The 21,087-nt window shown below is 48.5% G+C and overlaps 1 protein-coding gene across 2 annotated transcripts; it reads left to right on the forward strand.

Moving 5' to 3' along the window:
- Window positions 1–95: 95 nt before the first annotated feature.
- CCS (copper chaperone for superoxide dismutase) lies at window positions 96–13,861 on the forward strand. 2 transcript variants are annotated; one of them, XM_036259819.1, is made up of 8 exons: window positions 96–195; window positions 531–603; window positions 7,793–7,930; window positions 8,146–8,323; window positions 9,146–9,206; window positions 13,179–13,256; window positions 13,335–13,438; window positions 13,546–13,861. In XM_036259819.1, exons 1-8 carry the CDS (start codon window positions 157–159, stop codon window positions 13,697–13,699), a joined length of 825 nt encoding a protein of 274 aa, XP_036115712.1. In that variant the 5' UTR covers window positions 96–156; the 3' UTR covers window positions 13,700–13,861. The 2 variants fall into 2 exon arrangements, with proteins under 2 accessions (XP_036115712.1, XP_036115711.1); XM_036259818.1 differs by having other exon boundaries at window positions 13,179–13,438.
- Window positions 13,862–21,087: the final 7,226 nt, after the last annotated feature.

Here is a 21,087-nt window from a genome sequence, read left to right on the forward strand (position 1 = left end):
AGGTTCGGGGGAGGAGAGGGAGGGCCTTGCTTGCGCGCGCACCAGGAGGCGGGGCAACGTCTGGCTTTCGAAGTCCCGCCTCCTCGTGACGCTAGTTGGGGTTTGCGCTATAGCACTCAAGCGGTTCGGGTCCTCCTGTCAGTGACTGGATCCGAGATGGCGTCGGACTCGGGAGACCGTGGGACCGCCTGCACGGTAATGGTTGAATCCTCGTGTGGGAGCCTCGCGGGACAGAGAGCTCGACCTCTAGGGGTGATTGTTCACTCGAGAAGAGAGGAAGAAGCGGGCACCAGAGGCGGGGCCTGGGGACCCGGCGTAAAATGAGTGCGATAGTAGGAGGGTCCTTGGTGTTAATGTTGGAAAAATGTTGGTGCTGAAATGCTCTTGAGTAATAATGAAAAAGACGCCTGAGGAGGGGTCACGTGGGGCGTTTCCCCAGGCCTTTGGAGTGTTCGTAGGGAAGGTAGTGAAACAGGGTCACGCAAGAGGGGTTCTTAGCTCTCATCAGTGGGTTCCTGCCGCTCTTGCAGCTGGAGTTCGCGGTGCAGATGACCTGTCAGAGCTGTGTGGACGCGGTGCGCACTTCCCTGCAAGGGGTGGCAGGTAAGAGCCAGTAAATTTTCTTTGGATCGTCCAGAGACCTCTGGGAGAGGTAGGCAAATCTCTTAGACCAATCCTACTCCAATTTTACAGATACACAAATTGACGTAGAGAGAGGAAGGAATGTTCTCAGAATCACACACAGCCTCAGAGGCAGAGCCTGGAGTATAGGTCTCAAAGCTGCCCTGTCAGCAGCTGCCTGTCCTTCTGGTGTCTTAAACCTCAGGTGCCTGGTGAGTGAGGAGCTAGGCTAGGTATAGCCCTGCCTACAGAAGTTCCCTGGAAAACAGGTGGTTCTTGCTTGTGAAGCAGCTCCTGGTTCTTTTTTTTTTTTTTTTTTTAATCCTCATCCGAGGATATTTTTCCATTTTTTGTACAGACAGAGTGGGAGGGAGAGAGAGGAACAGAGAGAGAGAGAGGGAAACATCGATGTGAAAGGGACACATCGAGTGGCTGCCACCCACACGACCAACCAGGGCCGGGGACAAACTGCAACCGAGGTACATGCCCTTAGCGGGAACCGAACCCGGGTCTCTCCAGACCGCAGGCAGACGCTCTAACCGCTGAGCCAAACCGGCCAGGGCGGCTCCTGGTTCTTAAAAGTCATCTAGGGAGCCTTTCCGTGTAGCTCAGTTGGTTACAGGTAGTCTCCATGCGCCATTGCGGGTTTGATCTCCAGTCAGGGCACATACAAGAAGCAACCAATGAACGCATAAATGAGTAGAACAACAAATCTCTCTCTCTCTCTCTCTCTCTCTCTCTCTCTCTCTCTCTCTCTCTCTCTCCTTCCCCCTTCCTCTTTCTGTCTAAAAATCTATAAAATAAAATAAAAGGTCAGTTAGCAAGCTGGTCTGGAGGTGACCTGGCACAACCAGAAAAATCCGAGAAAGCAGAGCCATCAGCACTGCACTGGAAACTACCTTCCTTTGATTCTGTTAAATGTTCATCTCGTCATTCAGCAGGTATATACCAGACACTGGGGACTTTTTAGGGAGAAGGGTTCACAAGTGTTTCAGTCACAGCCCTGCATCAAGTTAGGTAAGGACATAAGCATTTCTCCTAGGAGAGCAGGTCTGCAAGGAGATGAGGTGAGATGCTTCTGAAGCTGGGACAGTGGTGGCACTCAGCTCTGTGTAGGGCAGCAGTGGGTCATTAGTTGTTAGGGGTCTGTGCTCTGGAGTTAAGACTGTTCAGATCCCCTCTTTGCCATTTTGAGGCACTGAGATATCATGTATGTTACTTTTTGTGCCTCTATTTCCTCGGTGATTTTTTTTTTCCCTCACCCGAGAATACGCTTTTCATTGATATTAGAGAGAGAGGAAAGGAGAGGGAGAGAGAGAAACATCGATTCTAAAGACAAACATCAATCAGTTGCCTGACACACATGCGCTGACTGGGGATTAAACCCGCAACCTAGGTATATGCCCTGATGGACCGGGAATCAAACTCACAACACTTTGGTGCTCTAACCACTGCTCATTGGCCAGGGCTCCTCAGTGTTTAAAAGGGCATGATAATGGAAGGTACTCCAGAGGATTGTCCTGAAGAGTAAATTAGTTAATTAGCACTTTAGAAAAAATCTTTGGCATGGAGTAAGAGCTCACTAAATCTTAGTTAATTGTGAGAGGAAGGGCTTGCAAGTGGTAATCTGGTTGGGCAGAGGAAGGAGGGTATGCTATGTTTGGGGATAGTGGGCAAGGGTCTGAGGAGACTGAGCCATCCCACCGAGAGTGCACTGCTCTAACCAAAGCTTTCTAAGGATGTTGGGCTCTCCCCTTCCTGTAAAATGTTCTTGCTGGGAGAGCAGACAGCTAGACTTTCTGTTGGACACAGCAATTTTTAGCCCTCAGCAGTTTTTAGGTACAGAAAAAGACCGCTGGTGACTACATTTTCTGTTCTGGGTAACTGGAACCAGCTTGGGTTTTTCATGGGCTGAGCAGGGTGGTTGTAGTTTCCCAGAATGCAGAAGGAGAGGAGTGAGGGATTTGCCCTCTCCAGGAGACCTGGGGCTTTGGGGAATCAGGCTCTGCTCTCCTCCTAGGTATAAGTGGGAGGAGCTCCCAGCCCAAGGCTCACTTCCTTGAACCTTATCACACACCCTGGAGTTCACTGTGGCCTTATCTTTTCTCTCTCACTGGGTTCTGAGCTAAACAAGGGCTGGCCTGGCCACATTCTGGGGTTCACCAGCCAAACTTAACTGCTGCTTAGCCTTCTTGGTTCAGACTCAGGACAGGAGTTCGAGAAGTGCATAGTTACAAAGAGCTTCCCATTTGGAGCCCTCCCCACTTCAGGAGAAGGGAAGCAGCTTTTCTTCAGAGACCCCAGATCAGGAACCCACCTACACTGAAGCCAGGCCTTCATAAAGTTTTGTCTGCTGTATGTCTAAAACATACTGAGTCCAGCCTCTTGTTTTCCATACTTGAGCCTTCACACCAATCCTTGGCACCTCACTTCACCCTGACCTGAACAAGAACTTCATCTTTGGGTACCCTGTTGCCTCTGTTGCCCACTCTAATAGCTTTTCTATATAAAAGCCAGAGTGAGCCCGGCTGGTGTGGCACAGTGGTTGAGTGTCGACTCATACACCAAGCGGTCGCGGTCACTGGTTCGCCCGGCTGGTGTGGCTCAGTGGTTAAGTGTTGACCCATGCACCAAGAGGTTGCCGGTTCGATTCCCAGTCATGGCACATGCCCAGGTTGTGGGCAGATCCCCAGTGGGGGGCATGCAGCAGGCGGCCAATCGATGTGCTCTCTCATCGATGTTCTATCTCCCTCTTCCTTCCTCTCTCTCTAAAAATCAATAAAGAAAAAATAAATAAAAAAATAAGAAAAAATAAAATTAAAAAAAAGAGGTCATTGGTTCGATTCCCAGTTAGGGCACATGCTTAGGTTGTGGGCCCGATCCCTAGTGGAGAGCAGGTGGGAGGCGGCCAATCAATGTTCTCTTTCATCGATGTTTCTATTTCTCTCTCCTTTCCTCTCTCTCTAAAATCAATAAAGAAAAAATATTTTAAAAAAATACAAGCCAGAGTGATTTTTAAAATCATACATTAGATAATGTGGCTGCTCTTTTTCAAATCTTCTATAAGTAATGTTTGAGAGCTTCCCATGGACCAGGCATTGTTTTCAGTGCTATATATGAAATAATTCATTTAGGTTTTCAATAACCCTCTGAAATAGATTTTCATATGAAGAAACTGAATAGAAAACTCAACAAAAAGGTTGAGTAACTTGTCTAAGGCCCCACAGCTAGTATGTGGCAGACTCAGGATTTCAGCTCCAGAGCCCACACTCTCCACCACTATCCACTATGGCCTCTCCCAGTGGCCTCCCATTGCATTAAAATTCAAGTCTAGGTTTTTTCCTGTTGCCTACAAAACTTTGCTTGATTGGTCTTCACTTATAGCTCCATATCTTACTATTCTCTTTACTCTCAGCTTCAGCTACACTGGCCTTTCTCTTCTAAAACACATCAGTGTATGCCCTGGCCGGTTTGGCCCAGCGGTTAGAGTGTCGGCCTGCGGTCCATAGAGACCCGGGTTCGGTTCTCGCTAACGGCATGTACCTGGGTTGCAGTTTGTCCCTGGCCCTGGTTGGGTTGTGTGGGTGGCAACCACTCGATGTGTCCCTTCCATTTCGATATCTCTCTCTCTCTCTCTCTCTCTCTCTTCCTCCCACTCTATCTGAACAAAATATGGAAAAATGTCCTCGAGTGAGGATAAAAATATAAATAAAAAATAAAACACATCGTTGTTGTTCCTGCCTCAGAGTCATTGCCCATGCTGTTCCCTCTGTTGGAATGCCCTTCCCTGACTACATTCAGGCCTTTGCTTAAAGGCTCAGCGAGACGTTTCTTGTCTAAGTGGTTAATCCCCCAGTTGTTCCCGAATATCCATTTCATTGATCACACTTTTCACGGTCTGAGTTAGCCTCGTGTGTGTGTTTGGCATTTGCATCCCTGTACTGGACGTGTGTTGCCTCATTGGGCAGAGATATCACCTGACTTGTGCCTGCTGTATCCCCACTGCCTGGAACATGGCGCGTGATAGGTGCTTAGCGTACATTTGTTAAATGACTGAATAGGCGAGTGAATAAATGAAACCTTTTGCATTACATGTTTATCTGAGCCCTGGGAGCCTCAGACGATCAGTCCTTTGGGGCTCAACCCTACTTCCTCAGGGTGAGGGAACCAAGCATCAGCTTTGGGGTTGGACAGGCTACCTTCCAAGCTTTGTGACCTCAAGCCAGTTGTGTAACTTTCTAGCTTCAGTTCCTCACCTGCCAGATGAGGACAGTATCACCATCCTGATGTGTGTAAAGCAGAGCACACAGCTCTTGGCATACCTTGCAGGCTCAGGCCACAAGCTTGCATTGCCATCCTCCCCCAAACTCCCTTTGCATCAAGAGGCACTTCTAGGTGGACGTGGAACTCTAAGGCATCACAGGCTGCTGGTGGCCCAGGATGAGATGTTGTGTGAAGTGAGACCGTTTGATTATTTGTAGAGTTTCCTTTTCACAGAATAGCCCTGTTCCTTTTTTAGCGAATTTTTATGAATTTATTTGAGCCAAACTAATGATGTATGCCAGAGAGGAAGATCTCAAATGCTCCCAGAATTGCTTTGTTCTTGAAGAGGAGAAGATGGGTGTGTCTGCCTGATCGCTTACACATTCTGCCTGTCCCCCAGCAGTGTCAAGGATGCTGCAGGGGATCTGAAGAAGCAGCCCATGAGAACTCTTGCAGCCACAGCCCAAATATTTCTGTCTCTCAGATGCTGCCACCTCCCAGTAGCATTTCCCAGCTTTGCCTTCTTTGAGCAGGATGGAATCTGAACAGCTGAGGTACTTTGTACCTCAGGAGTTGTTACTCCCTTTTCTGCCTGATGGTTAACCCATAGTCTGAGTTCTCCCACAGCCTGTGAGCTCCCTGAGGACTAGGCCATTGCTTTCCCTGACCCTGGCCACCTCCATGCCAAGTATGCATTTGTTGAAAGAATACGGATAAGGGAAACCAAGGATGAAGGGAAGGCCAATGGTCAGTGTAACATTAGTTCATGAGCGCTAGCTGAACGTTTCATGAAATGCCTCATTTAACCTGTCTCCTGGCCTGCCCACAGCTCCCCTGGGCTTTATCCTGCAGCACAACAAACACACTTACTGCGATCAAAGCAGAATGATTACCCTCACTTTGGCAGCACATATACTAAAATTGAAATGGTACAGAGAAAATAAACATGACCCATTAAAAAAAAAAAAGAATGATTGTAAGCCCTACAGGTGAGAGTAGCATTTGGATTCCAAGCCCATCCCCTGTATGCTGGCTGAGGATTCCAGGGTTCTCTTAAAAGACTTGGGAGCCCTGAATATCTGAATGAAAGAGAAGCCCCTTTTTTCCTTCTTTGAGTTGGCTTGATGTTCGTCAAAGCTCAGCATGTATCAGAATCATCCCACAGGCTGTGTATACACAGGATGACTTTGCGGTTTAGGGGGCAATTGAGACATACTAACTCTTGAAACTGACCCTTGTGGAACATACACAGAGGATTGGAATTGGTGTAGTATGAGTTAACGCAGGGAAGTGGCAGCTGCTACTCCATGTATCCCAGGAGGGCAGAGCGGGTCCCAACCCTGCCTGGAGGCTGGGGGCTGCTTCTCAGATGAGCAGTGTCCAGGTGAAGTGCTCAGGCTCTGGAGGTAGGCTGCCTGGGATGCATTCCAGTTCCACAATTTATTACAACGTGACTTTGAGCGAGTTTCTTAATTTCTCTCTGCCTCGATTTTCTCATCTGTAATATAAGGTTAATAGTACCCAACTCACTTGAGTGTGAAAGGAGTTACTACAGCTAAAGTACGAAAAAGCCCACAGTGCATGCTCAACAAATGTTGGCTCTCATGGTGATGATGATAGAACCCTTTCTTATATGTGCATGAGCTTTATTGAGATAAAATTCATATATCACAAAATTCACCCATTTATTTTATTTTATTTTTATTTTTTATTATCCTCACCCGAGGACATTTTTCCATTTTTTTGTTCAGATAGAGTGGGAGGGAGAGAGAGAAACATCGACATGAAAGGGACACATCGAGTGGTTGCCACCTGCACGATCCAGCCAGGGCCAGGGGCAAACTGCAACTGAGGTACGTGCCCTTAGCGGGAACCGAACCCGGGTCTCTGGACTGCAGGCTGATGCTCTAACTGCTGAGCCAAACCGGCCAGGGCAAAAATTCACCCATTTAAAGTATAGAGTTCAGTGATTTTTAGTATGTTCACAGAGTTGTGCAACCATCACCATTATCAGTTTGTTTGTTTTTTAAATCCTCATCCCAGGACCCTTTTCCATTTTTTGTTCAGATAGAGTGGGAGGGAGAGAGAGGAAGAGAGAGAGAGAGAAACGTCGACGTGAAAGGGACACATCGAGTGGCTCCCTCCCGCACGACCCAACCAGGGCCGAGGACAAACTGCAACCGAGGTATGTGCCCTTAGCGGGAACCGAACCCGGGTCTCTCTGGACCACGGGCCAATGCTGAGCCAAACCGGCCAGGGCACCACTATCAGTTTTATGTTCCACCACCTCATGAAGAAATTGAACCCTTTAGTGATCACCCTCCTATTCCCTTCTCCCCAGTCTACTTTCTGTCTTCATAGATTTACCTATTCTGGACATTTCATCCAGAATGGTGTCATCTAACATGTGGCCTTTTGTGACTGGCTTTCCCCATAACAATGTTTTCAAGGTCCGTCCATGTTGTAGTGCACAGCAGTGCTTCATTCCTTTTTATGGCCGAATAGTATTTCACTGTATAGAAATACCACGTTTACCTGTTTATCACTGGGGATGGGCATTTGGGTCGTTTCCACCTTTGACTATTATGAATATTGCTGCTGTGATAGCCCACATTTATGAAAATATTTTAAAAAGAATTATCTATGTTTCAAAAGTTATAAATAATGCATAGCATGTAATAAGAACTCAAAACAATCCTGGAAGTGAGGTAACATTATCCCCACTTTGTTTATAAAGAAACAGCCTCAGGGAGGTTAAGGGCCTTACAAAGCAAGACTGCAGCTTCCCAGCTTGCCTCCAGCCATGGGAGGTTGGTGAAGATGGAGTCACCCTCTGTTTCTCTCCTCCCTGTTCCCAGCACAGGGGTACCAGTCCTGTGCTGCCCTCTGCCCCCCTCTCTTCTCCCAGGTGTCCAGAGTGTAGAGGTGGAGTTGGAAAAACAGATGGTCTTGGTGCAGACCACCCTGCCCAGCCAGGAGGTGCAGGCCCTCTTAGAAGGAACAGGGCGGCAGGCGATACTCAAGGGCATGGGCAGTGGCCTATTGCGTGAGTAACTACTGTGGCCTTGGCCTTGCCTTTCCGGGAGGGAGGTGGCCTGGGGCTGGTATAAACCTAACCATAGGATTTTGTGGCTTTGGGTTGGAGATGCTTTGGAGAAGGTATGAAAGTTATGAGGGGCTCTCTCCATGCCCTTCCCCAGCTGATGAAGGGGTGGGGCTGGGTGAAGTGGCAAGCCTACCCAGGTGTCTAATGCCTTGCAGAGAATCTAGGAGCAGCAGTGGCCATTCTAGGGGAAACTGGCCCTGTGCAGGGGGTGGTGCGCTTCCTACAGCTGACCCCTGAGCGCTGCCTCATAGAGGGAACAATTGATGGCCTGGAGCCTGGGCCACATGGACTCCACGTTCATCAGTTCGGGGACCTCACAAGCAACTGCAACAGGTAAGTTGTCTGTAACCTCCCTTGTAGCATCCTCATCCCCCCAGCTGTGTACCCACTTTCACACTTGGTCCTGCATATGCACCCAGGCCCAGTCTACAGATCAGAAAACTGGGGCTCAAAGTTAAATGATTTGTCAAAGGCCCTAGAACATGTAAATGGTAGAGTAAGAATTTGAACCAAAATCTGACCTTGATGTTCCTGTTTAGAGACACCTTACTGCCTTTGAGATGGAAGGTGACTCCTGGACATGGGAAAGGCAGGTCCCTGTGTCATGGAGTTTGTCTTGCTAAGATACTATTAGTTGTTTACTAATTTGTTTCTCCTCTGGGAGCTTATTGAGGGCAGGACCCATGTTCGATTCTTTTTTTTTTTTTTTTTTTTTTATCCTCACCCGAGGATATTTTTCCATTTTTTTGTACAGATAGAGTGAGAGGGAGAGAGAGGAAGGGAGAGAGAGAGAGAGAAACATCGACGTGAAGGGACACATCGAGTGGCTGCCACCCGCACGACCAACCAGGGCCGGGGACAGACTGCAACCGAAGTACGTGCCCTTAGCGGGAACCAAACCCGGATCTCTCCAGACCGCAGGCCGACGCTCTAACCGCTGAGCCAAACTGGCCAGGGCCCATGTTCGATTCTTAATGCCCTCAACCCAAGCCTGGCACAGAGTGAGCCTGTTTGTTGAATGCATGCATGAATGCGTGAATGCATGAATGACAGAAAGAAAGAGAGAGAGAGAGAAGAAAGAAATGTAGTTAAAGGATGGATCACCTGGCCTGTGAGCTACTGTTTCACTGCCCACTTGCTACCTTTTCTTCTTAGCTGTGGGGACCACTTTAACCCTGATGGAACATCTCATGGGGGCCCCCAGGACTCTGAACGGGTAAGTGTCCAACTGTGTGAGGCTTGGGCTGAGACAGAGCCCAAGGTCAGGCCGGCCAGGCAGCTCTTGGGGCCTTCGAGTGAGATTCATTTTTGGTGGGGTCTTTTCCCTTCACCTTTTTTTGTTCCAGTCAGAGGCGTTTTTTGACACTTGCTATGATCAAGGCCTGCCCCGTGGGAGCTCACAATCTGGAAATGGAGACCACGGAGCACTGTGGTTGCACCACAGTGAGATGATCCTGGCTGGAGGCCCTGGCAGCCCAGAGCAAGCACCTGATTCAGCCTGAGGGGCATGGGGAGTGTGACAGCTTCCTAGAGGAGTGACAGTGTAGAAGTTGAAGGTTTTCCCTAACACGCCATTCCCGATGCTCCAACTGCTGGTCCTGGAGTTTCATTTTTCACCAGAGAAGTGTTTCCCCATCGACTGAGTCACGTGCTGCCTTAATGATTTTTGCCTTATCTGAGTACTGCTTGTTCTGTTAGTTACTCAATGTTTTGATTTAAATTGACTCATTGTTTTTCCTTAGGTAAATTTAGTGATTTTTAGTGTTTCAATTTATCGCAAAGTTTCAAACATATTCCAAAGCTGAGAAACTACTGTCCTGAACCCCCAGGTCCCTATTACCCAGCTTCAACACACCGCCTCATGGCCCGTCCTGTTTTATCTATACTCCCGGCCCTTCTCTACCACTATTTTGAAGCAAAGCAAGACATTCTTTTATATAACTAAGGTAGATTGATTTTTTAACAAGAAACTTGTTATTGCCACAGAGAATGAAAAACCAGCACTTCTAGCCTTAATAGAAGGATCATTGTAAAAATAAATCAGTTCGGGCCTAAAACGTGCTCTCTGTCCTGCCAGGAACTGAACTCCACTTTATCTTTTTTTTTTTTTATCCTCATCTAAGGACATTTTTCCATTTTTTGTTCAGATAGAGCAGGAGGGAGAGAAAGAGAGAGAGAAAGAGAGAAACATTGACGCGAAAGGGACACATTGAGTGGCTGCCACCCGCACGACCCAACCAGAACCGGTGACAAACTGCAACTGAGGTACGTGCCCTTAGCAGGAACCGAACCCGGGTGTCTCCAGACCACAGGCCGACGCTCTAACCGCTTTGCCAAACCGGCCAGGGCATTTCACTCTATCTTTGTTAAAGTGATTAGCAAAGGTGTTAGAGGCCTGTCAACACCAAATGAAAACTTTGTCCTGGATGTCAAACCAGTGATTTAATGTTTCCTAATGTCCTGTCCTCACACTCCTAATACCATCTACTTCACTCCCTGTGTTGTGTGTTCTCCCCACCTGGGTTTCAGAAGCAGACAGGCTCTGGGTCCTGGTCCTGGGAGCTGGTGACTCCTCTTTACCCCCTTCCAGGACTCACAAGCTTCCTTGGTTTTTATTTTCTATCCTGATGAAAGGTTGCATCCATCTGCCACAAAACAAATGAATGCATGATATGTGTTTTTTTTAATTCATGTAACTGATATTTTTGGACTTTTGACAGCTCTGTCACATTTCTCATGGTCAAACATGTTTATTCCCCTCTCCCCCAAAGTTGGAGAAGCTTTTCTGTCGGGTCCATTGCACAGTGCCATGCTTGTGTTTATGATCAGTTATCGATTGTTGTGAATCAAATTACTCCAAATTTAGCGGTTTAAAACAACAAGCACTTATCATCTCACAGATTCTCGGCGCAGTTTAAGCTGGGGGCCTCCGGCTTAGGGTCTGTCACAGGCTGAAGCCCTCTCAAGACTCCAGGCGGGGAGGACCTGCTTCCACTGGCTCATGTTGCTATAGGCAGGCCTTAGGGCCTCCCTGGGCTGTTGGCCAGACATCAGCCCTTTTGCCACATGGGCCTCTCCCTAGGGCAGCTCATAACACAGCAGCTGGCTTCCCTTGGAGCAAGGGAGTGAGAGAGGGCATCCAAGACTGAAGCCACACTCTTTTTGTAACCTAATCTTGGATGTGACACTAGGTCCAGCCCACCCTCAGGGGAGCGCACAAGGGTGTGAATACAGGGGAGGTGCATCTCAGAAGCTATCTTCCTCACTGAGCCTTGAAAGGTGCTGAGCAGGAATTAGGCAGGTGATCCACATGAGTGGGAATGGCAGGCTCAGCAGAGGAAACATCACAGCAGAGCCCTCAAGATGTGAACCAGCGAGAAGCATCTGGGAACCGGCAGCCTGTGTCACTTAGGAAGTGGAGGTTTTTGAAGGGCAAGAGACCACTTCTCGACCTATGCTCTGGCCCGAGCCCTTCTCAGGGCTGGGAATCAGAAGAAGCTGGAGCCAGCCGCTCTATTGTGCCTAAGCCCTTGATGTAGACAGAGGAAGACTTGAGCAAGAGCTGTGTGGCCAAGGTCCCATGATGACTGGCAGGTTCCTTTTAGATTTCAGCATCTGGTTTTGGCCAAATGGAAATGAGTTCAGTGTGGGAATTTACATCCAAGCCAGGTTGTCTCGTTGTACATCTCCTAAGTGGTCTCAGCTTCCTTCCCTTCTCTCCTTGTCCCCCTCCAGTCCTTTCTCTTCCTACACTGTAGTGGAGGGATTGCTCCCAAGCATGGGATCACCCTGCCATGCCCCTGCCTGAAGCCCTTCTTGGCTCCCAGTGCCTGAGGGTACAGGCCCTGCCAGGCTGCTTGGTGTGACATTTGAGGCCACCCCGCCCAGTTCCACCCACCTGTGTATAGGGGAGGGACTGGAAAGGTTGTCTCTTCTGACCCTCTGCTACTGGGCCACACTGCCCACTGCTGCTCCCTCAGCCAAGTCCTGAAAATACTCCCCAAGGCTCTGGTGTCATTGCCTCCTCCTCCTTGATGTTTCTACCATAAAAGCCCCAACACAGGCCCGACCAGTGTGGCAGTGGTTGAGTGTTGACCCATGTACCAAGAGGTCGCCGGTTCAATTCCCGGTCAGGGCACATGCCCAGGCTGTGGGCCAAATCCCCAGTCAGTCGATGTTCTTCCTCATCGGTGTTTCTCTTTCTCTCCCTCTCCCTTTCTCTCTCTAAAGATCAATAAAGAAAAAAACAAAAAACAAAAAAACACCAACACAAGGTGTAACAGAAGTGCCAGGTGTAAGCAGCAGATGTCTCTCTGGGAAACTAGATAAAGCAAAAGTGGCTTTTCTTGCTGCTCGTCAAATCCATCATACAGTGGCATGCTTTGTGACCAAGCTCTGCAGCAAGGCCTTGTGCACCAGCCCACGTAGGCACAGGCATTTGCTTCTGCCCAAAATGTCAGGTTGGGGACAATTTATTCGCATAGATGTGAGTCTCTGTGATTTGTCAGTAAGGTTTTGTCACCAGAATACACACTGTTGTACTAACCCTGTGTGTCATAATCACTCATCTATTTCATATCTGACTCACTGAGCTGCGAACCCCTTGAGGGAGCATATGCACCCACCGTGCCTGACAGAGGGGGTCTGATTTAGGAGGTGTTCAGTAGATATGATATTTTTATTACCTTCCAGGGAGAAGGTAGGCAGAGCCAGCTTCTGGGCGAGGGGCAGGACAGGCCCTTTGCTCCTCTGTTTTTTCTCTCTGTTCCTGGGGGCTGGATGTCAGGGAAAGGATGCTGGCTGCCTCTGATGGTCAAGAAGCCAAGCTTGGCCAGTGTAAGCCCAGGGGAACTGCAGATTCCAAGGGCTCACAGAGTCTTCAGGAGGCTGGAGAACTGTGCTTGGAAAAAAGTAGGAACTGGGCTAGCTTCTGATGCCAGGATGCAAGGCTGGGCAACGGCTTCATGGGAGAAACAGTCTGGTCCAGTGGGGAAGACTCATTCTGGCCAGGATTTCAGTTCTGGGGAGGAATCATCCAGTTGGCTTCCTTGTGTTCTGGGCCGTCCCTTCATCCTACGGACTGTACCCACAGGAGGACACTGGTACTTTTGGGAAGGGGAGTTAGATACAGGGAAGCCAGAACCTAGCAGCTGTGCCCCATGTTCCTTTCCCCTGGGTCTCATTGCAGCACCGGGGAGACCTAGGGAACGTCCACGCTGATGCTAGTGGCCGAGCCACCTTCAGGATAGAGGATGAGCAGCTGAAGGTGAGTGGAAAAGAAAGTGAGGGCCTTTCCTCACAGGGAGGGCCACTGTCTGAGGATGTTCATTGTCTCCCCTCAAAGGTGTGGGATGTGATTGGCCGGAGCCTCGTCATCGACGAGGGAGAAGACGACCTGGGCCGGGGCAGCCATCCTTTATCCAGGATCACGGGGAACTCGGGAAAGAGGTGGGTAACGCCGCGTCCGACAGGAGGCTGCGCTCTGCCAGCCATGCATGTGGAACCCAGGAGGGGCCCAGGCAAGTGCCCACTCTTGACCACACATTCTTCTGCAGGTTGGCCTGTGGCATCATTGCACGCTCTGCTGGCCTCTTCCAGAACCCCAAGCAGATCTGCTCCTGCGACGGCATCACCATGTGGGAGGAGCGAGGCCGGCCCATCGCTGGCCAGGGACGAAAGGAGCCGGCCCAGCCCCCTGCCCACCTCTGAGCACGCTGTGGCTTCAGCCTCAGCTCTGCACTGTCCTCCCAGCTGGATGCCATCCTCCTCCAGGAGGAGGAGGGGAGGCCCTGCGTGTCTGGTCTGAGGAGAATGAGGGTATGAGGTGTGCAGGGTTTGCTATGATGATCCCTTGGCAAATTAAAGTTTTATTTTCATATGGAACTATGTGTTTTGTCCATGTCTCCTTGTCCCATGGGCTTGGTGAACATGGCCCTTCTGCCTCTACCCTCCCCTTCAAAGGCCAGCTCTTGGCTTTTGGAGCCAAACAAAACTGGATTTAAATCCACACACCTCCTAAGGGCTGCATTCTCCTCAGGGTTACAATGAAGGGCCACAGCAGTCATATTTCTATTTACGCCCTGCTGCCCTGCCTTCACAATGGCCAGCTGGGACCCAGGTGGACACTGACCCATGCAGGGCCTCACTGCCCTGAGGAATCAGCAGATCCAGCTTTAGTTTCTCCCTGTGGCTGGATGTGTCACGTGGCACGTGGGGACCTGCGGGTGGCCCCTTCTCCCTGCTGTACCCACAGAGTATCGGAAAAAGCCTGTGTGCTGAGGAGAAGGAATGAGGCAGGTGCACAGGGAGAACCAAAGAGTTGCTGGCCAATGCCAGACACTCCAGAGTGCCCACTCTGGGCTTTTCCTGCGGCCAGCTACCTCCTGACCGGGGGATCGAGAGATACTACTGTGTCCTCCCAATGTACTCCCGCTTTTAAAAAAGTAATATGTCTTGATTTGATTTCTTTACTCACAAGTAAAAGACTCTTAATTAATCTAATAAGTTAAATGCTTGGCACACAGTAAGTTAAAGGAGCAGTGGCTGTGATTCTGAGGTCAAATGGGGCCCTGGAAGCCAATATCCAAGGTCTAGTGTGTGGGGCCAGGGATTCTGGGCCTCCCCATTCATCAGCTTTGCCCCCCACCCCTACCCCCACTGGACTGTCAGGCTTGGTCATCCATGACAGAGCTGCTCTTATGCCACAGTAGGCTGTCAGTACAAACTTTGCCCTTGACGCTGCCTGCACAGAATCAGGTGGCTGGTTTTACAGTTAGTTGGCCTTGGCCGAAATGTGCCTGGCTGTGCTCCCATTCTCCAGGCCCTACCTGGCTTCCTCTGAAAGCTTCTGACTGCCTCTGGCCCCAGTCCTTTGACCCTGCTCTTTCTTGCCTAACCTATGCTGGTTGCTTTCCAGCCCCCTCGCTTCCTAGGGAACCAAATCCTTTTGATTCTGGGGCCCATGCTGTCTTTCCCCATGTCTGCCTCATTGCAGGAACTCCTCTTGGACTCTGCCCACAGCCAACCCCTGACCTCCTCTCACCTTTCTGCTGGAAGTATAGCTGAATTGAACCCTTTTTTTTTTTTTATCTGCATCCGAGGACATTTTTCCATTCTTTGTTCAGATAGAGTGGGAGGGAGAGAGAGGAAGAGAGAGAGAGAAACATTGACATGAAAGGGACACATCGAGTGGCTGCCACCTGCATTACCCAACCAGGGCCGGGGACAAACTGCAACCGAGATATGTGCCCTTAGCGGGAACCGAACCTGGGTCTCTCTGGACCGCAGGCTGACGCTCCAACCGCTGAGCCAAACCGGCCAGGGCTGGATTGAACCCTTTTATGGCTAAACTGCTCACCATCCTCTACTACTCTGTTTAGACTCCTAAGGAATCAACATCCCCATTAGCTTTTCTTTCCTCTAAACTCTTAGCTGTATAAGTTTGCAAACTTTGTTTTTTTAATCCTCACCTGAGTATATTTTTCTATTTATCTTCAGATAGAATGGGAGAGAGGGAGAGAGAGAGAGAAACATCGACGTGAGAGGGACACATCAACTGGTTGCCTCCCGCATGACCTGACCAGGGCTGGGGTCAAACCGCAACTGAAGTACGTGCCCTTGGCCGGACTTGAACCCAAGGGTCATTGGTCTGCGGGCTGTCACTATAACTGCTGAGCCAAACTGGCCAGGGTGCAAACTTTGTTTTTAATCACAAAATACTGTTCAAACATCTTGAAGCCCCATCTGTAGTGCAGGAGTGGAACAGTCCTGGGGCTCCAGGGGACACACTTTGAAAATGTTTGCTAAGCCCTTTCCAGTATAGCTTGGCAGTTAGAGTGTTGGCCTGCGGTCCAAGAGACCCGGGTTCGGTTGCCACTAAGGGCATGTACCTTGGTTGCAGTGTGTCCCCAGCCCTGGTTGGGTCCTGTGGGTGGCAACCACTCAATGTGTCCCTTTCACGTTGATGTTTCTCTTTCTCTCTCTCTTCCTCTCTCTCTTCCTCTATCTGAACAAAAAAAAAAGCAGCCCTGGCCGGTTTGGTTCAGCGGTTACAGCGTCAGCCTGCGGTCCAGAGAGACACGGGTTTGGTTTTCCCTAAGGGCACGTACCTCGGTTGCAGTTTGTCCCTGGCCCTGGATGGGTCGTGTGAGTGGCAACCATTTGATGTGTCCCTTTCATGTCAATGTTTCTCTTTTTCTCTCTTCCTCCCACTCTATCTGAACAAAATATGGAAAAATGTCCTCGGGTGAGGATAAAGAAAAAAAGAAAATCTTTGCTAAATTTAGGCATTTTTGCGTTACCTCTCAACTTCTGCCATGTCCACAAACCATCTGCACTATCATCCACCAAATACTTTAATTGATTCACTTTTAAAAAGACTCACTTAAAAAGGAAATTGTAGTCATATTAACTAATACTGTTCCTATATAGTGATTATTAAGTGCCAGACTCTGTTCTAAGCACTCTACATGCAGTAATGTAATCCTCATGACAATACTACAAGGTAGATTCTGTTACCATCCCATGTTGCCAATGACGAAACTGAAGCACAGAGTGGTTATAGAACGTGCCCTAGGTCACACAGTAACATGGCCCAGCTGGTTTGGCTCCAAGTCTATGCTCTTAACCACTATATTGGTTCTCACTGTAGAGTATGGAAAGCAAGATTCATTTGTCATAAACAGAAATTTTCTAGAAAAAGAACCTACATAGCTATTAAAATAAAAACTGTTCAGCCAAGAACTGCCTCAAATTATATGTAAACTCAGTGGTTTTTACACTGCAATTCAGGGAACTCAGACACTTTCTCTGCTCCTGGTTCTCTCAACCACCATTTATTAGCTTTCCCCTGCCACAGCTGCTTTCTCAGCGGCCCCAGCACTCAGTTCTGCCTGGGATACCACGTTGTGGGTTTGTAGAGCTGTGAACATTTAAAAGAACCTTTTGTCTTCCCAGCTGAATCCTAGCAGAGGGGCCTAATTGAAGTCTTCAGAGCAGGAGCAGAGCCTTTTCTCAAGGACGTCTGGCTATTGCCATTACCAATGGCTCTCAAGAGGGCGCCCTTGTGATCCCTGGACGGGCAGCAAGAGTGTCACCTGGAAATGTTTGGAATGCAAATTCTGGGGCTTTCACTCCAGGCTTATTGATTTCAGAAACTGTGTGGGTGAGTAAAAAGAAAATAAATTTTAAAAAGAAAGAAAGAAAACAAATAAATGAATTTTAAAAAAGAAAAAGAGCCCTGGCCGGTTTGGCTCAGCGGTTGGAGCATTGGCCTGTGGACCAGAGAGTCTTGGGTTCGGTTTCCACTAGGGGCACATATCAAAAAAAGAAAAGAAAAAGGAAACTGGGTGAAGCCTAGAAATCGGTCTTAACAGTTTTCCAGGTAATTTTGAAGCACACTAAATATTGAGAACTACTAGTCTCAACTTTTTTAAAAGCCCAGGCCCGCCTGGCTAGTGTGGCTCAGTGGATTGAGCATGGTCTCATGTGCCAAGAGGTCACAGGTTCAATTCTTGGTCAGGGCACATGCCCAGGTTGTGGGCTTGATCCCCAGTAGGAAGCATGCAGGAGGCAACCGATGGATGTTTCTATCTCTCTCTCCCTCTCACTTCCTCTCTCTCTAAAAATCAATAAAAACGTGTGTGTGTGTGTGTGTGTGTGTGTATTTTTTAAATCCTCACCTGAGGACACCTTTCCATTGATTTTTAGATTGAGTGGTAGGAAGGGAGGGGGAGAGAAAGAGAGAGACAGAGAAACATCAATGTGAGAGAGACATATCAATTGGTTGCCTCCCAAATGACCCTGACGGGCTGGGTATCGAACCTGCAACCCAGGTACATGCCTCTGACTGGGAATTGAACCTATGACTCTCTTGGTCATTAGGCCAATGCTCTAACCACTGAGAAAAACTGGCTAGGGCAATAAAAAAAAATATTAAAAAAATTTAAAGCTGAGGCCTGGCCCTGGCCCATTTGGTTCAGCATTTAGAGCATCAGCCAGTGGAACAGAGTTGAGAGTTTGATTCCGGTCAAGGGCACATACCTGGTTGTGGTTTGGTCCCCAGCCCTGGTCGGGTCATCGTGCGGGAGGCAACCAGTCAATGTGTCTCTCTCACATGGATGTTCCTTCCTTCCTTCCTTTCTTCCTTCCCTCCTTCCCTCTATCTCTATCTCTATCTCTATCTCTATCTCTATCTCTATCTCTATCTCTATCTCTATCGCTCTAGCTCTAGCTCTAGCTCTAGCTCTAGCTCTAGCTCTAGCTCTAGCTCTAGCTCTAGCTCTCTCCCCCCACCTCCCTTCCACTCTATCTGAAGATAAATGGAAAAAAAAACTTCAGGTGACGATTTAAAAAAAGTAAATAAACAAACAAAAGCTCAGGCCTGCTATGGCTAGCTGGCTCAGTTGGTTGGAGTGTCATCTGGTGTACCAATAAAAAGGTTGCAGGTTCAATCCCAGATCGGGGCATGCACAGGAGGCAACTGATCTATGTTTCTCTTTCTTTTTCTTTTTTTTTTTTTTTATCCTCACTCGAGGACATTTTTCCATTTTTTGTTCAGATAGAGCGGGAGGGAGAGAGAGAGAGAGAGAAACATCGATGTGAAGGGAAACATCGAGTGGCTGCCACCCGCACGACCAACCAGGGCCAGGGACAAACTGCAACCGAGGTACATGCCCTTAGCGGGAACCGAACCCAGGTCTCTCTGGACCGCAGGCCGACGCTTCAACCTCTGAGCCAAACCGGCCAGGGCTATGTTTCTCTTTCATATTGATGTGTGTGTGTGTGTGTGTCTCTCTCTCCCTCCCTCTCTCTCTAGAAATCAATAAAAACATACCCTCAGGTGAGGATTAAAAAAATTAAAATTAGCCCTGGCTGGTTTGGCTCCGCGGTTGGAGCGTGGGCCTGCGGTACAGAGAGACCCGGGTTCGGTTCCCGCTAAGGGCATGTACCTCGGTTGCAGTTTGTCCCCGGCCCTGGTTGGTCGTGCGGGTGGCAGACACTCGATGTGTCCCTTCACATCGATGTTTCTCTCTCTCTCTTCCTCTCTCTCTCTCCCGCTCTATCTGAACAAAAAATGGAAAAATGTCCTCGAGTGAGGATAAAAAAAAAAAAAAAAATTAAAATTAAAATTAAAAGCTCAGGGCCCAGCATCCTCCCGGAGTAGTGAGTCTGCCTGCTGCTCCCTATCCTGGTTGTAGGAGTAGAGATCAGGACCATCCTGCAGCCCCAAAAATGTCCCTTGTAATTTAAATACATGTATGTGACTTATTATTATTATTATTTTTTTATCCTCACCCGAGGACATTTTTCCACTTTTTATTCAGATAGAGTGGGAGGGAGAAAGAGAGAAACATCAACATGAAAGGGACACATCGAGTGGCTGCCATCCGCATGACCAACCAGGGCTGAGGACAAACCGCAACCAAGGCACACGCCCTTTGTGGGAACTGAACTTGGGTCTCTCTGGACCGCAGACCAACACTCTAACTGCTGAGCCAAACCGGCCAGGGTTGTATGTGACTTACTTAAAGTATCTTAGCCAGAGATGGAGAGGAGATTATACCTAAAACCCTAGGTAAGGGAAGCACCATAACAGAGGACTCAGCTTTCAGGCAAGAGAAAAGTGCTCTGGGTTCCCTGAGTCTTATTGTCTAATAATACCACTATCAATTTCAGCAGGAAAGAATCCTGTTGTTATCAGTGGAAGTGGGGTGTCCTCTTCCCTACTAGGTGCTGGTGCTGGGGCTTACGATATCTTGAGAAAAAGAATTTTCTGAGACTGGCATAGGAGGATGAGTGATTTTTATTTGTGTGGAATTACATCCCTGGGTTTCCAAAATCCCATTTCCCTTAATCTAGTCCTTAAAGAAGTGCAGCTGGGGATTCAGTAGAGCTAAAAGCAGAGCCAGTGTCCAGAGCTTCTGTTCCTTGTTGGAATTGGGTCCAGTACAGCATTAGGCTAGTTGTAGTCCATCAGACTATTGTGTGGGGTCTACATGGCCACAAGCCTTGGGCGAATGCAGGGGAGCCAAGAGAGTGTACCCCCTGCAATAAGAGTTCCAAGAGTGCCCGGAGCCAAGAGCACAAAAGAGTGGACTTCTTTGTTTAGGGGATTAAATATCTCAAATCTAGCCCAGCTGGTGTGGCTCAGTGGCTTGAACATCGTCCCATGGATTGAGAGTCCCAATTCGGTTCCCGGTCAGGGCACATGCCTGGGTTGCTAGTTCGATCCCTAGTAGGGGGCATGCAGGAGGCAGCCGATCCATGTTTCTCTCTCATATTGATGTTAATCTCTCTCTCTAAAAAGTCAGTAAAAACATATTTTAAAAATATCTCAAATCTTCCCATGCTTGCAGTGGCCATGCCTACTCTGGCCAGTGACCTGTTCCCAGGTGTGACTCACAGGCAAGTACCTTCCCTAGGTCATCCAGACTTTACTGGGCATATGTCTATTCTCCCCCCTGTTCAGTCCCTTACCCTACATCTGCAGGGAATAGACTAGTGGCTTCCCGGGGAGTACTGAACTGCAGCTTCTGGCAAAGCAACACAAATGGCATGTCTATAATATTTGGCCTTCCTTTTGCTCCTTTCCTGTTATTAATAACTAGGTTAATTACAATGGTATCACTGTCACTATGTTTATGATGTACATTAGTGGTATCAGTACACTGAAAAGACTATTAGTGTTTGCTATCTATTTGTTTATTTTTAATCCTCACCCAAGGACATTCTCCCATTTATCTCCAGATAAAGTGGGAGGGAGAGAGAAACATTGATGTGAGGGAGACACATTGACTGGTTGCCTCACGCATGACCCCAACCAGGGCAGGGGACCAAACTGCAACAGAGGCATGTACCCTTGACGGAGAATCAAACCTGCGACCCCTCAGTGTGTGGGCCAAGGCTCTAACTCCTGAGCAATACTAGCCAGGGCTGTCTTTTTTTTTTGATAGGCTGATAATGGCCTCAAAGTTATCAGGTCCTAATCCTTGGAAGCTGTCAATGTTAATTTATTTGAAAAAAGGGTCTTTGCAGATGTGATTAAAGATCTTGAGATGAAATTATCCTGGATTATCTGGATGGACACTAAATGCAAG

Source organism: Molossus molossus, unplaced genomic scaffold (assembly GCF_014108415.1).
Source record: "Molossus molossus isolate mMolMol1 unplaced genomic scaffold, mMolMol1.p scaffold_m16_p_13, whole genome shotgun sequence".
Taxonomy (NCBI): Eukaryota; Metazoa; Chordata; class Mammalia; order Chiroptera; family Molossidae; genus Molossus; species Molossus molossus.

Bases quoted from the DNA above. Each gene is read 5' to 3' on its own strand.
- CCS (XM_036259818.1), top strand. From the start codon at position 157: ATGGCGTCGGACTCGGGAGACCGTGGGACCGCCTGCACG. The intron at 604-7,792 runs GTAAGAGCCAGT...CTCTTCTCCCAG, and splicing joins TTCCCTGCAAGGGGTGGCAG to GTGTCCAGAGTGTAGAGGTG. The intron at 8,324-9,145 runs GTAAGTTGTCTG...TTTTCTTCTTAG, and splicing joins CTCACAAGCAACTGCAACAG to CTGTGGGGACCACTTTAACC.